The sequence below is a fragment of the Procambarus clarkii genome, chromosome 66, assembly GCF_040958095.1.
Source record: "Procambarus clarkii isolate CNS0578487 chromosome 66, FALCON_Pclarkii_2.0, whole genome shotgun sequence".
NCBI classification, from domain to species: Eukaryota; Metazoa; Arthropoda; class Malacostraca; order Decapoda; family Cambaridae; genus Procambarus; species Procambarus clarkii.
The window spans coordinates 26,637,387-26,658,152 of NC_091215.1; the positions used below are offsets into that span (position 1 = coordinate 26,637,387).

At 51.6% G+C, this 20,766-nt stretch overlaps 2 protein-coding genes and 1 long non-coding RNA gene across 3 annotated transcripts in view; 1 reads left to right on the plus strand and 2 right to left on the minus strand.

Annotated features, from left to right (window-relative positions):
- The window catches only part of LOC123769354 (uncharacterized), a 39,007-nt gene extending 28,894 nt beyond the window's left edge, over positions 1–10,113 (plus strand). The window contains exons 8-9 of the mRNA XM_069310163.1: positions 7,837–7,931; positions 9,483–10,113. Coding sequence (XP_069166264.1) covers positions 7,837–7,931; positions 9,483–9,874 — 487 coding nt within the window. The 3' untranslated portion in view covers positions 9,875–10,113. The remainder of the gene's footprint in view (positions 1–7,836; positions 7,932–9,482) is intronic.
- Positions 10,114–10,300: 187 nt separating this feature from the next.
- On the minus strand, positions 10,301–11,983 carry LOC123769355 (streptococcal hemagglutinin-like). The gene is made up of 2 exons (XM_069310165.1): positions 11,874–11,983; positions 10,301–11,642 (listed from the first exon to the last, which is right to left on the minus strand). The coding sequence occupies exons 1-2, from the start codon at positions 11,981–11,983 to the stop codon at positions 10,301–10,303; spliced, it is 1,452 nt and encodes a 483-aa protein (XP_069166266.1).
- Positions 11,984–14,023: 2,040 nt separating this feature from the next.
- LOC138355162 (uncharacterized) overlaps positions 14,024–20,766 on the minus strand; it is a 113,276-nt gene continuing 106,533 nt past the window's right edge. Inside the window, exon 3 of the long non-coding RNA XR_011223880.1 lies at positions 14,024–14,971. This is a non-coding gene — a long non-coding RNA (uncharacterized lncRNA). The remainder of the gene's footprint in view (positions 14,972–20,766) is intronic.

Here is a 20,766-nt window from a genome sequence, read left to right on the forward strand (position 1 = left end):
GCGGGACCAAAGAGCCAGAGCTCAACCCCCGCAAGCACAACTAGGTGACTACAGGTGTGGAGCGTGGCCAAGACAGGTGTGGAGCGTGGCCAAGACAGGTGTGGAGCGTGGCCAAGACAGGTGTGGAACCCGCCCTGACGCTCTCGGGGCGACGCCAGCAACCTTAATAAGCGCTACTCCCTCACTCACACAATTCTCTTATAGACAAAAATAATAATAATAATTTGATCTCTCAAGTTAAGGGTTTACACAATTCTATTCAACTGCTGACCCGGCCGTCAGCTGTCGTCAACCTGTCCCTATCCTAGCCCTCTTGAATCGGATGCTACTCTGGTCCTGGTCATTCAGTATACCATCTTAGTCATCCTGAGCTGAGCGACTAGTCCTAGTCATCATCCCTATCCTGCCCACAGCCAGCCTCGAGCCCCCGCCAGGCCGCCCCCGTCTTCGTCTTATCCGGACTATCCCTAAGGAGGCAGTGTAATTAAGTCAATTAAACTCTTAGCTTGTCAGGTAATTAACACGACTCGCTGGTTAGTTATGCTCTTTACGGGGTCCTGTTGTGCACTCCGCGGCTCCCCCCCCCCCACTTTCACTTCACCCAACTTATGCTTTTTACGGGGCCTCGTGAAAGGCTTTATGCTCGACCCGCCGTATTAAACTTTCAGTCGGGGAGTCTCTGTTTATGGTTTATGCACCAGCTTGTATCGTGCTGCGTTATGCTTCGTCCAGGGCATCATGTTATGTTTCGTCCAGGGTACCGTGTTATGCTTCGTCCAGGGCACCATGTTATGCTTCGTCCAGGGCACCATGTTATGCTCTGTTCAGGGCACCATGTTATGCTCTGTTCAGGGCACCATGTTATGCTTTGTTCAGGGCACCATATTATGCTTTGTTCAGGGCACCATATTATGCTCTGTTCAGGGCACCATGTTATGCTTTGTTCAGGGCACCATGTTATGCTCTGTTCAGGGCACCATGTTATGCTCTGTTCAGGGCACCATGTTATGCTCTGACGAAGCCACTATGTTAAGCTCTGTGTAAGCAACCTGTTCTCGTTATAGCACGTCGCATTTTGACGTAAACTTCACTTGAGGCCAAAATCCTGTCGCACTAGAAAAAATGGTAGCGGCTCGCGAAATTGACAATGTCCCGTTTACTGTTCGTCGATCCTCTGGTAGGTTAGGGTCGGGCACTTTAGTACGGCAGTTTCTTGACGTTGGGAAGACTGGCGAGAACGGGCTGATTCAGGGCACTCTTATTACGCTTTGATCAGGGCCCCGTATTATGCTGTGCTCAGGGCCCAGCGCTAATTTATACGCCGGACTGCGTATTAATATCTGTGCAGAGTTGAGTATGTATGTTTGTGTTGGTCAAGTTTTAATGTGTGTCAGCTTCCGTATTAATGTCTGCGCAGGCCCTTTTATTTTACTGTGTGTTGGGCCTCATATTATCTTTGTGCACACTTCGTATTAATAATTAAGCGGCGCCCGCCGCCGCCCCCATGTTATGCGCTGTACCGGGTCCTCCCATGTTATGCGCTGTACCGGGTACTACCATGTTATGCGCTGTACCGGGTACTACCATGTTATGCGCTGTACCGGGTCCTCCCCCATGTTATGCGCTGTACCGGGTCCTCCCATGTTATGCGCTGTACCGGGTCCTCCCATGTTATGTGCTGTACCGGGTCCCCCCATGTTATGCGCTGTACCGGGTCCTCCCATGTTATGCGCTGTACCGGGTCCTCCCATGTTATGCGATGTACCGGGTCCTCCCATGTTATGCGATGTACCGGGTCCCCCCATGTTATGCGCTGTACCGGGTCCTCCCATGTTATGCGCTTTACCGGGTCCCCCTCATGTTATGCGCTGTACCGGGTCCTCCCATGTTATGCGCTGTACCGGGTCCCCCAATGTTATGCGCTGTACCGGGTTCCCCAATGTTATGCGCTGTACCGGGTCCTCCCATGTTATGCGCTGTACCGGGTCCCCCCCCATGCTATGCGCTGTACCGGGTCCTCCCATGTTATGCGCTGTACCGGGTTCCCCAATGTTATGCTCCCTATACACGGAGTACATGTTACTGAAGTCATGGAAACAAAGATGAATAATGATTCCAGGGAACTGTTAACGGATTAAATTCATGGACATTTTGTCACACTGACAGACAAGGAGTATAGCCGTCTTCGTCAGGAAAAAACCCAGAATGCAGCGTCAAGCAGACTATTAAAACAGGAACTCGCAGACAATACGGATCGAACTAAATGAAATTAACGAGAGCTTACATAACAGAGGTAACATACTGGATTCGAACCCGGGGAGGTGGGAAGGTGGGCACATCCGAGCAGACATCACCGGGTTACTTAAGCTCAATATCTCCTCCATTGTTGGTGGCATTTCACCGAGGGGAATAACAACGAAATGCGAAGTCAGGCAAAAGTGTACTTGTGCTAACTCACCGGACCCTGTCCTCAGGCGAGGCTCGTCCAGGCGGCGGCCCAACCCAAGGATGAAGTCACCAGTTTATAACAACATTTACTCGTATAAAAATGAACATTATTATATTGAGAGTTCTATATATAGTGAGACGCAGGTTATGTTAAGCGTGGGTGTATTGGCGACTATTTGTATCTGCAGTATGTGGGTGAAGCATTTACTGCGGTGCGATTTGAGCAGAAGTCTTCAGTGACGCACTGTTCGAACGTCAGTGACGCACTGTTCGAACGTCAGTGACGCACTGTTCGAACGTCAGTGACGCACTGTTCGAACGTCAGTGACGCACTGTTCGAACGTCAGTGACGCACTGTTCGAACGTCAGTGACGCACTGTTCGAACGTCAGTGACGCACTGTTCGAACGTCAGTCGGGAGTCGTGCGTAAACCGTTTTTTATTCCTTAACGGGATGTTTGCCGTCTGTATTATCGAACATTTTGGTGAAGAGGAAGACTGTTGCTTCTGGGGGCACACTACACCGCCTCTCAAGGCGCCACACTTCATACTTGAGGCGTTAACACTTACACCTCCAGCCTTCACATTTGGTATTTCCAAGCTTCAAAACTTGGAAGCTTCGAACTGCACACTGGTACTACAACCCGTCCAGCAGCCCCGTCCACCAGCCCCGTCCACCAGCCCGTTCACCAGCAGCCCCGTCCAGCAGCCCCGTCCACCAGCCCGTCCACCAGCCCCGTCCACCAGCCCCGTCCACCAAACAAAGACTAAAAGTGATTCCATCCACCCGCCAACCCCCCTGGTGTTTATGAATGAAAAGCGGTTTACACACGACTCACAACTGATTTCGTTCGAACACTTCCGGAACAAGTGCTTCACTGACGAACTGTGTTCGAACCACAACGCTGTAAATGCTTCACCCACGTACTACAAATACAAATAATCGCCAACAAAACCTAAACACCTAACCTAACCTAACCTAACCTAACCTAACCTATGCCTATATATACACAATATGCTAATATAATAATAATTTATATTTGAGAAAATTACCGTTTTCAATGTTAAAATTTATGAATGCGTCTGTGGGGGTCGACCGCTGGATGGAATGGACTTGAGTCGAGGACGGGTAGGGTACTACGGCGCCGCTTTCCTTTAAATTTGTTACCATTTGTCATCATTAATTCATCAGTAGAAATGTGTGGTAACTTAGCGACACACACACACACACACACACACACACACACACACACACACACACACACACACACACACACACACACACACACACGCACACACACAAAGTAATCCTTCCCTCACTAATGAAAATTCGCAGCAGTGAATGGTGAGGGTGGAAGAGCAGGAGGTGGTGTAAGGGTAGGGGGGCAGAGCTAAGGGAGGAGAAGGGTTAAGAACGAAGAGGTGACGGAGGGGGGGTGGCACAGAGGGGGGAGGGTGTTAGGCTCAACAAGACACAAAAGGGGGGGAGGGGATGGAGGGGTTGGAGACATCAAGCAAGACAGAGTGGTTCAAGAAAAAGCAAATCTCTGGCAGTATTTCCATACCAATAACCCCGACACGCTCGAGCCGCTAGGAGAGGACAACCCCCGCCCCCGCCCCCTCCCCCGGAGTGTCTCTGGGAGCGGCTTAACTCACAGCTCTCCATTAAGGGGTAGCGTCTCCGAGCCTCCGTCTAATTACCCCTTTGCCGGCCCGTTTTTAACACATTAAACGCCTCTCCCGGCGCGTTACACGCACCACGGCACAAAGCTCCGCTCCCGCCGCCGGGGTCAGGTCGTCGAGTGCTGGGGGCGGAGGCCCAGGAGGAGGACAGCGACGCCACGACAAGAGAGGAGGAGGAGGAGGAGGAAGAACAAGACGTGCAGGAGGAATATGAGGAAGAAGGGAGCAGACAAAAAGTGGGAGGAGGAAGAGGTCTCCTGTCGCTACACTTACAACACCCCGCGGGGACCAGTCTCCGTGGTGTAGTGTAAGACACTCGCCTGGCGTTCCGCGAGCGCTTTGTCATGGGTTCGTATCCTGGCCGCGGAGGATTTACTGGGCGTCAATCCTTAACTGTAGCCTCTGTTTAGGGGGGTAGAAATAGCCTAAGCTACTCTATCCCTTTGAGATGTATTTCTTGCTTATCTCAATAAACATACTTGAACTTGAACCCCGCGGGGAAAAGGCGCCAACTACAAGGAGTGTTCCCTGGGGCATATTCCCCTAAGATGAAGACCGGACCAGCGACCCTGGAACACAAGACTGGCGCTCCCACCTACACCAACGGCAGGGAACAGTTGCCTGGAACGGTCCGGAACGCCGTCCTGAAGTATTGGGGTGGGGAGCCGGACGGCCGAGCGGACAGCACACTGCACTCGTGATCCTGTGGTCCCGGGTTCGATCCCAGGCGCCGGCGAGAAACAATGGTCAGAGTTGGGGGGGTAGAAATAGCCTAAGCTACTCTATCCCTTTGAGATGTATTTATTGCTTATCTCAATAAACATACTTGAACTTGAATGGTCAGAGTTTCTTTCACCCTATGCCCCTGTTACCTAGCAGTAAAATAGGTACCTGGGTGTTAGTCAGCTGTCACGGGCTGATTCCTGCGGGTGGAGGCCTGGTCGAGGACCGGGCCGCGGGGACACTAAAGCCCCGAAATCATCTCAAGATAACCTCAAGAATCGTTTCAGATATTTATAAAACATGCTCTTGGTCCACTGCTACTTGTAACACCAGCCTGTAACACCAGCCTGTAACACCAGCCTGTAACACCAGCCTGTAACACCAGCCTGTAACATCAGCCTGTAACACCAGCCTGTAACACCAGCCTGTAACATCAGCCTGTAACACCAGCCTGTAACACCAGCCTGTAACACCAGCCTGTAACACCAGCCTGTAACACCAGCCTGTAACACCAGCCTGTAACACCAGCCTGTAACACCAGCCTGTAACATCAGCCTGTAACACCAGCCTGTAACACCAGCCTGTAACACCAGCCTGTAACACCAGCCTGTAACACCAGCCTGTAACACCAGCCTGTAACACCAGCCTGTAACACCAGCCTGTAACACCAGCCTCGAACACCAGCCTGTAACACCAGCTTGTAACACCAGCCTGTAACACCAGCCTGTAACACCAGCCTGTAACACCAGCTTGTAACACCAGCCTGTAACACCAGCCTCGAACACCAGCCTGTAACACCAGCCTGTAACACCAGCCTGTAACACCAGCCTGTAACACCAGCCTGTTACAGCCTGGCAGTCACACACTATTAACAAGATAAAGTACATACAATACTTCCTTTGAGACACACACAGTCACCCGCTGCTGCTGGAAGCAGTTATTAATATTATTAAAAAAATTAACATCTTTATTGACAAAATTAATTACAATTTTACCTAATCTGAGGATTTTGATAGTCTTAAGCTGTACCTCGCCTCCCATATCCCCCCCAGACTCGTCCCCACCCTTTCATCTCCACAAATATTAAATCTGTCAAATCCATACAGTTTCAATATTTTATAGCGAGTAAATGAGCAAGATAAGAGAGTAGAGGTCCGGGAGTGATGACCATTGACGACTGGTAGAGTGGAGTTTGTACTCCCCAGCGACCAGGCTCTCACGAGCGAGGTAGAGAGCGCCAGGCTCTCACCAGCGAGGTAGAGAGCGCCAGGCTCTCACGAGCGAGGTAGAGAGCGCCAGGCTCTCACGAGCGAGGTAGAGAGCGCCAGGCTCTCACCAGCGAGGTAGAGAGCGCCAGGCTCTCACCAGCGAGGTAGAGAGCGCCAGGCTCTCACCAGCGAGGTAGAGAGCGCCAGGCTCTCACCAGCGAGGTAGAGAGCGCCAGGCTCTCACCAGCGAGGTAGAGACCGCCAGGCTCTCACCAGCGAGGTAGAGAGCGCCAGGCTCTCACCAGCGAGGTAGAGAGCGCCAGGCTCTCACCAGCGAGGTAGAGAGCGCCAGGCTCTCACCAGCGAGGTAGAGAGCGCCAGGCTCTCACCAGCGAGGTAGAGAGCGCCAGGCTCTCACCAGCGAGGTAGAGAGCGCCAGGCTCTCACGAGCGAGGTAGAGAGCGCCAGACTAAGAGTCAAGAGCTTACCGCAACAAGCGCATTACCCGAGCCAAAGACAAGTGACGACACAATGAAGTAGAGCCATGGTAAGTAATAAGATTATGGGAGCCAGCAGCTCTTTGTGGCACTTAAAGCCACTACCACCACTTGAGTGGCTGGGTGGTGCGGGCAGCTCCTGGTGTGTCAAGAGGCTCTGGGTGGTGCGGGCAGCTCCTGGTGTGTCAAGAGGCTCTGGGTGGTGCGGGCAGCTCCTGATGTGTCAAGAGGCGCTGGGTGGTGCGGGCAGCTCCTGGTGTGTCAAGAGGCTCTGGGTGGTGCGGGCAGCTCCTGGTGTGTCAAGAGGCTCTGGGTGGTGCGGGCAGCTCCTGGTGTGTCAAGAGGCTCTGGGTGGTGCGGGCAGCTCCTGGTGTGTCAAGAGGCTCTGGGTGGTGCGGGCAGCTCCTGGTGTGTCAAGAGGCTCTGGGTGGTGCGGGCAGCTCCTGGTGTGTCAAGAGGCTCTGGGTGGTGCGGGCAGCTGCTGGTGTGTCAAGAGGCTCTGGGTGGGGGTGAGCCACACTTGTAGACGTAGCTAACATGACACTAACTTCTCTCTCTCACACCCACCAGTGACCAACGGCAGCCTTTGTGTGGCACAGTGCCGCTGTGGTCGCTGGTGTGGCACAGTGCCGCTGTGGTCGCTGGTGTGGCACAGTGCCGCTGTGGTCGCTGGTGTGACACAGTGCCGCTGTGGTCGCTGGTGTGGCACAGTGCCGCTGTGGTCGCTGGTGTGGCACAGTGCCGCTGTGGTCGCTGGTGTGACACAGTGCCGCTGTGGTCGCTGGTGTGGCACAGTGCCGCTGTGGTCGCTGGTGTGGCACAGTGCCGCTGTGGTCGCTGGTGTGGCACAGTGCCGCTGTGGTCGCTGGTGTGGCACAGTGCCGCTGTGGTCGCTGGTGTGGCACAGTGCCGCTGTGGTCGGTGGTGTGGCACAGTGCCGCTGTGGTCGCTGGTGTGACACAGTGCCGCTGTGGTCGCTGGTGTGGCACAGTGCCGCTGTGGTCGCTGGTGTGGCACAGTGCCGCTGTGGTCGCTGGTGTGGCACAATCACTGCCCGCTGTGGTCGTAATCACGGAATCCCGTTTTATCAAGTGGATAGGCACTGATCCCGTCCTCCTATCCTATCCCCCCAACCCTTCCTCACATCCCTGCCAAGTGCTCTATAGTCATACTGGCTAAGTGGCTTATCTTCTTATCTTCATTATCATTATTATAAACCATTAATATACATATACAAGACCAAACTTGTCCGCTAATGTTGACTTTGTTTATCAACAGTCGCTTCCGGCCCCTGATGGAGCGCTCTCCTGGACTCTTCTTCCCGCCCCACCTGCCCAGTCCCCTAGCCTCTCACCTCTTCCCTCACCTTAAGGGTACGTGTCACCCCCCACCTACACTACGGGCTCACCATAGCCCGTGCTACATGGACACTTCGTCCTGAGTAGCTAAATCTTTAACAACAACATCCCACCTACAGTGGCCACACCTCCACCTACAGTGGCCACACACCCCACCTACAGTGGCCACACCCCCACCTACAGTGGCCACACCTCCCACCTACAGTGGCCACACCCACCACCTACAGTGGCCACACCTCACACCTACAGTGGCCACACCTCACACCTACAGTGGCCACACCCCCCACCTACAGTGGCCACAACCCCCACCTACAGTGGCCACACACCCCCCCTACAGTGGCCACACACCCCACCTACAGTGGCCACACCCACCACCTACAGTGGCCACACCTTACACCTACAGTGGCCACACCTCACGCCTACAGTGGCCACACCCCCCACCTACAGTGGCCACACCCCCCCCACCTACAGTGGCCACACCTTACACCTACAGTGGCCACACCCCCCACCTACAGTGGCCACACCCCCCACCTACAGTGGCCACACCCCCCACCTACAGTGGCCACACCTACAGTGGCCACACCCCCACCTACAGTGGCCACACCCCCCACCTACAGTGGCCACACCCCCCACCTACAGTGGCCACACCCCCCACCTACAGTGGCCACACCCCCCACCTACAGTGGCCACACCCCCCACCTACAGTGGCCACACCCCCACCTACAGTGGCCACACCCCCACCTACAGTGGCCACACACCCCACCTACAGTGGCCACACCTCCCACCTACAGTGGCCACACCCCCACCTACAGTGGCCACACCCCCCCACCTACAGTGGCCACACCCCCACCTACAGTGGCCACACCTCCCACCTACAGTGGCCACACCCCCACCTACAGTGGCCACACCCCCCACCTACAGTGGCCACACCCCCACCTACAGTGGCCACACCCCCACCTACAGTGGCCACACCCCCACCTACAGTGGCCACACCTCCCACCTACAGTGGCCACACCCCCACCTACAGTGGCCACACCCCCACCTACAGTGGCCACACCCCCACCTACAGTGGCCACACCCCCACCTACAGTGGCCACACACCCCACCTACAGTGGCCACACCCCCCACCTACAGTGGCCACACCCCCACCTACAGTGGCCACACCCCCACCTACAGTGGCCACACCCCCACCTACAGTGGCCACACCCCCCACCTACAGTGGCCACACCCCCACCTACAGTGGCCACACCTACAGTGGCCACACCCCCACCTACAGTGGCCACACCTCACAATGCTCAAACTCTGCAACTGTTTATACATTTGTTATATTTTAAGTTAATTCAATAACATTTAATGGTAACAAGTTTGACAAGTGTGATAGTGCCGTGTGATAACGATGACTTATATCAATAATTACAACACTGTTATTCTCACTCACTTCAGCAGATAACAGTTATCTTGTCCTCTTAACAATTGCTTCCTGTTTTAATTCGTCTGAGAAAAACATTAAACATTTACACTTTATCTCCTGAACTAAAATGTCATTTTTTGGTTGTGGCGGTGAAGGGTTCCCGGGTTTGTGCTCGTGCTGCCCCATCAAGCCGCCCACCTTCAGTCCGCTATCTTCCCTCGGGTCCACCTCGCTGACGAATCCGTTATCCTCGCTGACCAATCAGACACCTTCCCTCGCCTCGCTGGCCAGTCAGACCCCGTCGTCGCTCGCCTCGCTAGCCAATCAGTCGCCGCTAGCTTCCCTGACCAGCGACCCGCGAAGTTCAAGTGTGGCGGAGCTTCGACGCAAGGCTCAGGAGCACTCGGCTGCTGTGCTTCAGAGCCTCCATGCAGCGTCCCTTCACAACCTGCAGCAGTCTCTGCAGCACCAATCCTCAGCACTCAATATCGAGAACCTTCTGAAGAATGATTCCCCGGTGCCGGCGGATAGAGAGAACTCGCAGTAGTGGCTGTAGGTCTGGGTGTTCCTTCTCGGTGGTGAGGCAGCGTCTCCCAAGGTGTCTGAGCCTGCGGGTTGGACTGTACTCAAGCCGTATTGATGCGTTGGTCAGCACGTCCAACTGATGCGTTGGTAAGCACGTCCAACTGATGCGTTGGTAAGCACGTCCAACTGATGCGTTGGTAAGCACGTCCAACTGATGCGTTGGTAAGCACGCCCAACTGATGCGTTGGTAAGCACGTCCAACTGATGCGTTGGTAAGCACGTCCAACTGATGCGTTGGTAAGCACGTCCAACTGATGCGTTGGTAAGCACGTCCGAGTGTGTCAATATAACATAAAATGTTATATACAGGACTTGATACATCTGAGATGTAAATTCATTTGTAATAATTTTTGTCAGGAATGTATGAAAGTCTCAAATTCAGAATATTTTAAAATGTTATCAGCAGCAGATACTGTCTGAGGGCTCTGCTGGCACTGTCTGAGGGCTCTGCTGGCACTGTCTGAGGGCTCTGCTGGCACTGCCTGAGGGCTCTGCTGGCACTGTCTGAGGGCTCTGCTGACACTGTCTGAGGGCTCTGCTGGCACTGTCTGAGGGCTCTGCTGGCACTGTCTGAGGGCTCTGCTGGCACTGCCTGAGGGCTCTGCTGGGAGTGTCTGAGGGCTCTGCTGACACTGTCTGAGGGCTCTGCTGGCACTGTCTGAGGGCTCTGCTGGCACTGTCTGAGGGCTCTGCTGGGAGTGTCTGAGGGCTCTGCTGGGAGTGTCTGAGGGCTCTGCTGGCACTGTCTGAGGGCTCTGCTGGCACTGTCTGAGGGCTCTGCTGGGAGTGTCTGAGGGCTCTGCTGGCACTGTCTGAGGGCTCTGCTGACACTGTCTGAGGGCTCTGCTGGCACTGTCTGAGGGCTCTGCTGGGAGTGTCTGAGGGCTCTGCTGGGAGTGTCTGAGGGCTCTGCTGGCACTGTCTGAGAACTCTGCAGACACTGTATGAGGGCTCTGCTGGCACTGTCTGAGGGCTCTGCTGGGAGTGTCTGAGGGCTCTGCTGGCACTGAGGGCTCTGCTGGCACTGTCTGAGGGCTCTGCTGGCACTGTCTGAGGGCTCTGCTGACACTGTCTGAGGGCTCTGCTGGCACTGTCTGAGGGCTCTGCTGACACTGTCTGAGGGCTCTGCTGGCACTGTCTGAGGGCTCTGCTGGCACTGTCTGAGGGCTCTGCTGGCACTGTCTGAGAACTCTGCTGACACTGTCTGAGGGCTCTGCTGGCACTGTCTGAGGGCTCTACTGGCACTGTCTGAGGGCTCTGCTGGCACTGTCTGAGGGCTCTGCTGGCACTGTCTGAGGCCTCTGCTGGCACTGTCTGAGGCCTCTGCTGGCACTGTCTGAGGCCTCTGCTGGCACTGTCTGAGGACTCTGCTGGCACTGAGGGCTCTGCTGGCACTGTCTGAGGGCTCTGCTGACACTGTCTGAGGACTCTGCTGGCACTGAGGGCTCTGCTGGTACTGTCTGAGGCCTCTACTGGCACTGTCTGAGGCCTCTGCTGGCACTGTCTGAGGCCTCTGCTGGCACTGTCTGAGGACTCTGCTGGCACTGAGGGCTCTGCTGGCACTGGCTGAGGGCTCTGCTGGCACTGTCTGAGGACTCTGCTGGCACTGTCTGAGGGCTCTGCTGACACTGGCTGAGGGCTCTGCTGGCACTGAGGGCTCTGCTGGCACTGAGGGCTCTGCTGGCACTGAGGGCTCTGCTGGCACTGCCTGAGGGCTCTGCTGGCACTGGCTTAGTGCCCTCAAACTCCACAGTATACAGATATTCAAAGCCAAGCCTCATGGAGGACCTCGGAGAGTAATCGTCAGTGTTTCCTGAAGTATGTAATTATTTTCATTTTGTTTTTCTACCTTTTTTTGATTTTATGCGACAAAAGATACTTCCGATTATATGAGTATGAAATGTATTTATGACGTCTGTTGTTGAGAGCGCGCAGAAGCCGGACATGCCTTTATGACGCACCATCCGGCTTTGTTTACGTCACTCTGCCTGCCGGATACTTTCCCGCCAAAATCATCAACTGACACTTTTGGCGGGGAAAAGTTATCCTTCGAGATCCTTGTTCCCGCCATATTTACACACACATTTGGCGGGAAAGATGGACGCTGGTAAACTGAAGACGGGCAGTGTACCTGGGGTTCCGTGCAGTGTATCTGAGGTTCCATGCAGTGTACCTGGGGTTCCATGCAGTGTACCTGGGGTTCCGTGCAGTGTACCTGGGGTTCCGTGCAGTGTACCTGGGGTTCCATGCAGTGTACCTGGGGTTCTGTGCAGTGTACCTGGGGTTCCATGCAGTGTACCTGGGGTTCCATGCAGTGTACCTGGGGTTCCATGCAGTGTATCTGAGGTTCCGTGCAGTGTACCTGGGTTCTGTGCAGTGTACCTGGGGTTCCATGCAGTGTACCTGGGGTTCCATGCAGTGTACCTGGGGTTCCATGCAGTGTACCTGGGGTTCCATGCAGTGTATCTGAGGTTCCAGTGCAGTGTACCTGGGGTTCCGTGCAGTGTACCTGGGGTTCCGTGCAGTGTACCTGGGGTTCCGTGCAGTGTACCTGGGGTTCCATGCAGTATAGTGGTATACATTATGTACACCTACTGTGAATGCTCCACCACCACCGTAAGATATACACGGCAATAATATATTTAGTACAGTAAGGTAGACAGTCAAGAGATATTTCTTTGGTGTACCGAAAAAGTTGCCAATGCTTCATATATTGTATAAAATATGGAATGTGTTTAATAATGAAATCTAAATTTGTTGTTTTGAAGAACAAATTCTATATAAACTTCATTGTATATTAGATATTTTAAATACTTCATAACATTACTATATGCACTGAAATTGTCTTCAGGGGTATACAACGAACCCTGTGGAGACGGAGTCCTGTGTGTTTACCCCGTAACTGTGTTCCCTCACAATGTGCCCATAACACACTCAACAGTCACTGGCTTGTCACATGTTAATTTAAGTGTCTCATTCAATACCAGTGTATAGTGTACCACTCCCCCGCGCTCCAGACCCTCCCTCTGACGCTGCCTCTCGCGCACTGATCTCCACAACTCCCGCGCTGGGCGTCAGGGCCTCTAAGCTCGCTCGCTCATGTGACGTGTTGGTCTCTGATTGGCCCATGCGATTTATTGGTCTGTGATTGGCTGTTAGTTAGTTTAAACTTCAGTCCATTAAATCTAGTAGATATTGACTAATAATTTTAAGAGCAAAATACTTATAACAATATTTCTAATAACGAAATTAATGCATAGAAATATATACAAATTAAGTCTTATAAAATTGCAATTAAACTTTTAAACTGTAAAGTAACGGCCGAAGATACAACTATCGGAGTTTGGCCCTGGAGCTAAATTTCAGTTCTCCCAACACATATAAAAGATTTAAAAAGGATATCTGTAGTTATTATAAAAAAGAATTCTATATCGAAATGATTAGCCAGTCACAGAAGACCACGTTTAATCGTCCGTGACGTCACCGCCCTCAACCCGATCTGAACCGGACCTCAGGAGTGACTAGCAGGGACCACGTACAAGCTCTCAACCGATGGTGTATTAGAGGGTCCTGTATACAGTCCTGTATACAGTCCTGTATACATGGCCGGCAGTCAGCATGGGTTATAATGGGGGCCAACAGGTAGGCGTAAAGAAGGAGGATTCACGTAATCAGGTGATTACGTGAATCACGTAACTTCTCATATCTTGACTTCCTGTCCATTATATAGGACTAATCTTGAGTACCTGTGTTCACCACTCACTAAGACGGTCACCTGTGTATATGTTGGTCGTGACACCCACACGGTGCAACCCGTTCTCGCAAATTTAATAAGTCAATATTGACTTATTAAATATGTGCATAGGTGACATACTTAACATAATAGATACCCTTAAAAAGATTCATAGAAAACACCGACCTTACCTAACCTACTTAGTATGTTAAGATAAGCATCTTATTGCTTCGTAATTACAATTATTACCTAACCTATAATAGGTATAGGTTAAGTAATAATTGTAATTACGAAGCAATAAGATGCTTATCTTAAGATACTAACAAGGTTAGGTAAGGTCGGTGTTTTCTATGAATCTTTTTAAGGGTATCTATTATGTTTAGTATATCACCTATGCACGTAGTTAATAAGTCAATATTGACTTTACGAATTTGCGAGAACGGGTTGCACGGTGATCAGACTCACAGAATTCAGTTGTTAACTTGTAAAACAGCGGTGACTAGGCTGGCAACTCAAAGTACATATTCGGTACAAAGTTATTCCTTTTATGTACTCGAACACCTATTACTCAGTTAGGCCTATCACCAGCTTGTATTCCGCCTTGAGGCTCGGAGAAAAATACATTATCTAAATATTTTTCAAAGCACTAAGTAGTAATATATTATTTAACACTACTTAAGGCAGGAACAATGTATTTTTCTATTGTATTGTGTTTAGAGACAGAAATAATTAATGCAATTTTTGAATTTATTCTGTTTGGAATCATGACAACAAAAGAATATTAAACTGTGATGTCTTTCCAAACAGGACAAGACAATGCTCTACATCTGCAGTCTTCATGGTAATTGAAAAAAAATAGTAAAGCTTCATTATACACTGAAGATTAATATTCTACAATGACGTGGGAGAAAAAACACTATTACACAACTGTTTTTATTGAAGAAAATGACACTATTTATTCCACAAGTTCAGAGTATTAGGTTAGGAGGCAGTAAGTTTATGGGAGAATAGGAGCTGTACTTAATTTTATGTGGGGGGGGGGGGGGGAAAGTGGGTGCCTCAGGCCTCACCAGGCCTGGCCCTGGTATTCTCAGGCCTCACCAGCCAGGGAATACCCTGGCTGGTGAGGCCTGAGCAGGAGACGAGAGCTGGTGAGGCCTGAGCAGGAGACGAGAGCTGGTGAGGCCTGAGCAGGAGACGAGAGCTGGTGAGGCCTGAGCAGGAGACGAGAGCTGGTGAGGCCTGAGCAGGAGACGAGAGCTGGTGAGGCCTGAGCAGGAGACGAGAGCTGGTGAGGCCTGAGCAGGAGACGAGAGCTGGTGAGGCCTGAGCAGGAGACGAGAGCTGGTATAACCACATAATGTATATAGTGTTTAGTTGAGAGCTACCTTCTGTGTGTCTAGTTCCTAATGTATGGTTATAGTGACCTTGTCACTATAACCAGTGCAATACCTCCCTCATACATGTACTGTATTGTCCTCACACCTGTACAACACCTCACCCACACCTGAACACTATCTCACACCTGTACAACACCTCAAACACACCTGAACACTATCTCACACCTGTGCAACACCTCACCCACACCTGAAGAATATCTCACACACACAACACCTCACCCACACCTGAAGAATATCTCACACACACAACACCTCACCCACACCTGAAGAATATCTCACACCTGTACAACACCTCACCCACACCTGAAGAATATCTCACACACACAACACCTCAAACACACCTGAACAATATCTCACACCTGTACAACACCTCACCCACACCTGAACACTATCTCACACCTGTACAACACCTCAAACACACCTGAACAATATCTCACACCTGTACAACACCTCAAACACACCTGAACAATATCTCACACCTGTACAACACCTCACCCACACCTGAACACTATCTCACACCTGTACAACACCTCAAACACACCTGAACAATATCTCACACCTGTACAACACCTCACCCACACCTGAACACTATCTCACACCTGTGCAACACCTCAAACACACCTGAAGAATGTCTCACACTTGTACAACACCTCAAACACACCTGAAGAATATCTCACACCTGTGCAACACCTCACCCACACCTGTACAACACCTCACCCACACCTGTACACTATCTCACACCTGTACAACACCTCACCCACACCTGAAGAATATCTCACACACACAACACCTCACCCACACCTGAAGAATATCTCACACCTGTACAACACCTCACCCACACCTGAACAATATCTCACACACACACACCTGTACAACACTCACAGATTTACACATTTCCATAACACTGTGAAACGTCTTGGTGTTCATCCCAAGGTGGGTGTACACACACACACACACACACACACACACACACACACCTCATATTGACCCAAGAGCCTTCTCATTATGTGTGCTTCCTCAGACTCCCCGCCTCTCCTCCCCTAAAGACGTCAGAGTTGTAAATGTTACATTTGTATATTAAGCACATGTGTACATCCCTTACCCTGGCCACCATCCCTGTCCCCTGGAGCCACCACACTCTCACTGATCACCCTACCGAGGCCCGATCATCCTCAATTGTTCATTGTAATATATGTGTTATCTGGTCACCCCTTGTCTTTTTCTTGACCCCATTACTGCTGCAATGACAGTCTCTGACCCCAAACGTTGCTTGACCCCAATACTGCTGCACCGACAGTCTCTGACCCCAAGCGTTGCTTGACCCCAATACTGCTGCACCGACAGTCTCTGACCCCAAGCGTTGCTTGACCCCAATACTGCTGCACCGACAGTCTCTGACCCCAAGCGTTGCTTGACCCCAATACTGCTGCACCGACAGTCTCTGACCCCAAGCGTTGCTTGACCCCAATACTGCTGTACCGACAGTCTCTGACCCCAAGTGTTGCTTGACCCCAATACTGCTGCACCGACAGTCTCTGACCCCAAGTGTTGCTTGACCCCAATACTGCTGCACCGACAGTCTCTGACCCCAAGCGTTGCTTGACCCCAATACTGCTGCACCGACAGTCTCTGACCCCAACATTGAGTCTATAGGAAGGTGGACTGTGGCCTACACACAGGTACCGTCTACACCCTTGACATAACAACGGTCAGTACACATTTTCCCTCAACCTGCAGATAATCATAGCCAATCAAATCAATATTCTGGATTTGATCCTGACGAACAAAGGAGTAATGAGGGTCATTACACTCTCAGATACCTCATACTTAGACCATAAACTGACAAAGGTTTAGACCGTAATAATACCCGTAACACCCCACAAAAGGATTAAAAGTTGGAAGGGCTGTTCAATAAATTCAGTTTCAGCGATAAGAATATCGACTGGACAAAGATTAGCATCCACTGGATGACCGTCTTAGCCGCCAAGACCTCCACCAGAGTGGAACAATTGGCTCTCCCAAGTCCACAAAGTCTGCTTGAAATATGTTCTTCTGCGCAAGATGCAACAAATAGAATCAACTGTTTTGTTTTGGTGAAAAACAGCTGTTTTCCACAAATCAACTGAAATGCTTAAGCAGACACAGCTCTCACAACAAAGTATAATATAAACAGAGACTAGAGAGCAGAGCAGAAGCTAAAGTGTTCACACCAGGTTGATGAAACAAATGGAGCAGAAAGCACACGAGGGACAAGACAAAAATCCAAAATCATTTTTCACAAATTCAAAATAAAATAAAATAAAAAAACCTTCCCCAGTATTGGACCAACACTTACATATGAAAGTTTATACAAAGAGGATGACCCCAAAAAATTAATGAAATTGTACAAGAATAGTACGAGGCTATGTTCAGCCCCCCCTAACCCCCCCTCCCCCCCCCTCCCTCAGTCAACAACATGGAGGGTGAAGAGAGCGGCGTCCTTATAAACAATGTCCAACACTATGATAACGTAACTGTTATTAACACGACCACAGAAGTCTTTGAAAGATAAATTGACAACATTGCCATGGACTCAGACCCGGGTCCTCACTCCTCTAACTCCAAAAGTTATAAAGAAATGTAAATACGGGAGATACAAAAACGTCCTTAAATAAGTAGATATTTTTTCACTTTACAAGAGAGGAAGCAAAGCATTACTTAAAACTAGCCCGGTTGCCCTAGTAGTAGTAGTAGTAGTAGTAAGTAGTAGATATCTTGCAGTCTGGGGAGACTATGGACTTGGGCTCTAGTTGCCGAGGCTGTAGGGTCCTCTTCAGAGCGCAAAGCCAGGGTTAGGTAATATGGAGAAGCTGTTACCCATGCAGCAGGTCCCCCCTTCACGTTGCTGAAATTGTCCAATGGAAAGGCAAACGCCAATACGCTTGTTCCAGAGTCGTCGCAGGAGCTGCCAGAACGAGGTTGCACTAACATCACACATAATTAAAGTTTTGAGAGAGTGATTTGAAGTCAAATCTCCAGATTTATGGAGAACAATGAACTTCACAACACAGGTCAGCGTGGATTTAGAACAGGAAAAATTCCTCTCTTTCGCAATTACTTAACCACTATGACAAAATCATGGAAGCATTAGAAGAAAATCTAAATGCAAATGTTAAATACACTGACTTCACAAAGGCTTTTGATAAATGTGATCAAGGAGTGACAGACCTTAACACAAGATCACAAAAAATAACATGGCAGGTCGATGGATGTTATATTGTCTGTCAGAGAGTCAGAGAGAAAGCACAGAGTAACAAACAAAATAGTCGACCAATTAGAAGGGAAGGGGAATAGCAGAGAAGGGAAGGGGGGAGAGAGCGTACCCGGGCGACGCCGGGTACTCCCCTATAGTTACTTCTATAACTCCTAAAGTCCGCTGCGGTCTGTGGTGTTGACGCCTGGACTGACCGTCGGTGTGGGCGCTGCTCCTGGGCTCTTTTTTTTTTTTTTGAGATATATACAAGAGTTGTTACATTCTTGTACAGCCACTAGTACGCGTAGCGTTTCGGGCAAGTCCTTAATCCTATGGTCCCTGGAATACGATCCCCTGCCGCGAAGAATCGTTTTTTCATCCAAGTACACATTTTACTGTTGCGTTAAACAGAGGCTACAGTTAAGGAATTGCGGCCATTAAATCCTCCCCGGCCAGGATACGAACCCATGACATAGCGCTCGCGGAACGCCAGGCGAGTGTCTTACCACTACACCACGGAGACTGCCAATTAGCTCCTCTTAGCTCGAGGCAAGAGGAGGCGAGTGTTTCAAGTGTGAGAGCTTAGAGAGCAAGTGTCTCACCACCTTCCTTGGAGAAGTGTGTGTGTGTTACCTGGATGTTGACGTACACGGGAATTAGGATTCCAGTGTCCTAGAACACATTTAAAAGGTATTTTCAGTGTGATGAGATTGTAGGCCTTTTTACTCTCTATTAATCATACCGGGAGTGAGTTGGTAGCACCAGAGCCGGTCGGCCGAGCGGACAGCACGCGGGACTTGTGATCCTGTGGTCCAGGGTTCGATCCCAGGCGCCGGCGAGAAACAATGGGCAGAGTTTCTTTCACCCTATGCCCCTGTTACGTAGCAGGAATTTTTTTTTTTATTATTTAAAAAAAAGTAAAATAGGTACCTGGGTGTTAGTCAGCTGTCACGGGCTGCTTCCTGGGGGTGGAGCCCTGGTCGAGGACCGGGCCGCGGGGACACTAAAGCCCCGAAATCATCTCAAGATAACCTCAAGAAGATAACCAGTCACAGAATATTAACGACACGAAATAGTTTGAGCAGAGCTGATGTTAGTCTATGACGCAGGTGACGTATGTCACTGTTGACCCCAACCCCGAGGCTGTGCTGCCCAAATGTTTCACTGTTTGGGGGTGTTCACTTACAAAGCTAGAAGGACATATGTTCTTTTGTGGGGAAAAAGAACTCCGGACTTTCTTACACAGATACTAAAAGTAGTGAATGCGGCTCCATTAACAAAAGAATCGAGAAAATGGGAGGACAAATTGCTCAAAACTCCACGGAAAACAAATATTCGATTTCAGACTTTACCGCACTCGCTGGAGGAGCCGCTATTTCTTAAAAGGTGGCAATGTGACCGAGCCCAACCAGTCTATGACAGTCACACACCACCGAGGTGTCATCTTGAAAAGTTGGGTGAAGTTAACGCGAAGTATCTGACCTCTGACCTCGGTCAAATAAGCAGACACTCTTATAGATATAGAGAGCAGCGGTGAGTCTGACGGTGGGAGTCAGCCACCCCAGGAGTGACCCCCACCTGGGGGGGTCAGCCACCTCAGGAGTGACCCCCACCTGGGGGGGTCAGCCACCCCAGGAGTGAGCCCCACCTCGGGGGGTCAGCCACCCCAGGAGTGACCCCCACCTTGGGGGGTCAGCCACCCCAGGAGTGACCCCCACCTGGGGGGGTCAGCCACCCCAGGAGTGACCCCACCTCGCGGGGTCAGCCACCCCAGGAGTGACCCCACCTGGGGGGGTCAGCCACCTCAGGAGTGACCCCCACCTGGGGGGGTCAGCCACCCCAGGAGTGAACCCCACCTGGGGGGGTCAGCCACCTCAGGAGTGACCCCCACCTGGGGGGGTCAGCCACCCCAGGAGTGACCCCCACGTCGGGGGGTCAGCCACCCCAGGAGTGACCCCCACCTGGGGGGGTCAGCCACCCCAGGAGTGACCCCCACCTGGGGGGGTCAGCCACCCCAGGAGTGACCCCCACCTGGGGGGGTCAGCCACCCCAGGAGTGACCCCCACCTGACCCTCCGGCAGTAAACACTGCCAAGGGGAAATAAATTAAGGTGATCCGAGGGCTGGAGAGTCAGAGTGGCGCGACTCTCACGTCATGTTTTGTTAAGCTGTGTATCACAGGTAATGAGGAGGACCTCCAGGTCGGCCCCGGGGCCGCCGGCGTCCCGTCACGCTCACCCTCCAGTTATTAGTGGGGGGTCTTGCTGGGGGAGCTGGGTGGTGGGGTGCTGGGTGCTGGGGAACTGGGTGGTGGGGTGCTGGGGGCTGGGTGCTAGGTGGTAGGTGCTAGGGAGCTGGGTGCTGGGGAGCTGGGTGCTGGGGAGCTGGGTGCTGGGGAGCTGGGTGCTGGGGAACTGGGTGCTGGGGAGCTGGGGTGCTGGGTGGTGGGGTGCTAGGGTGGTAGGTGCTGGGGAGCTGGGTGCTGGGGAG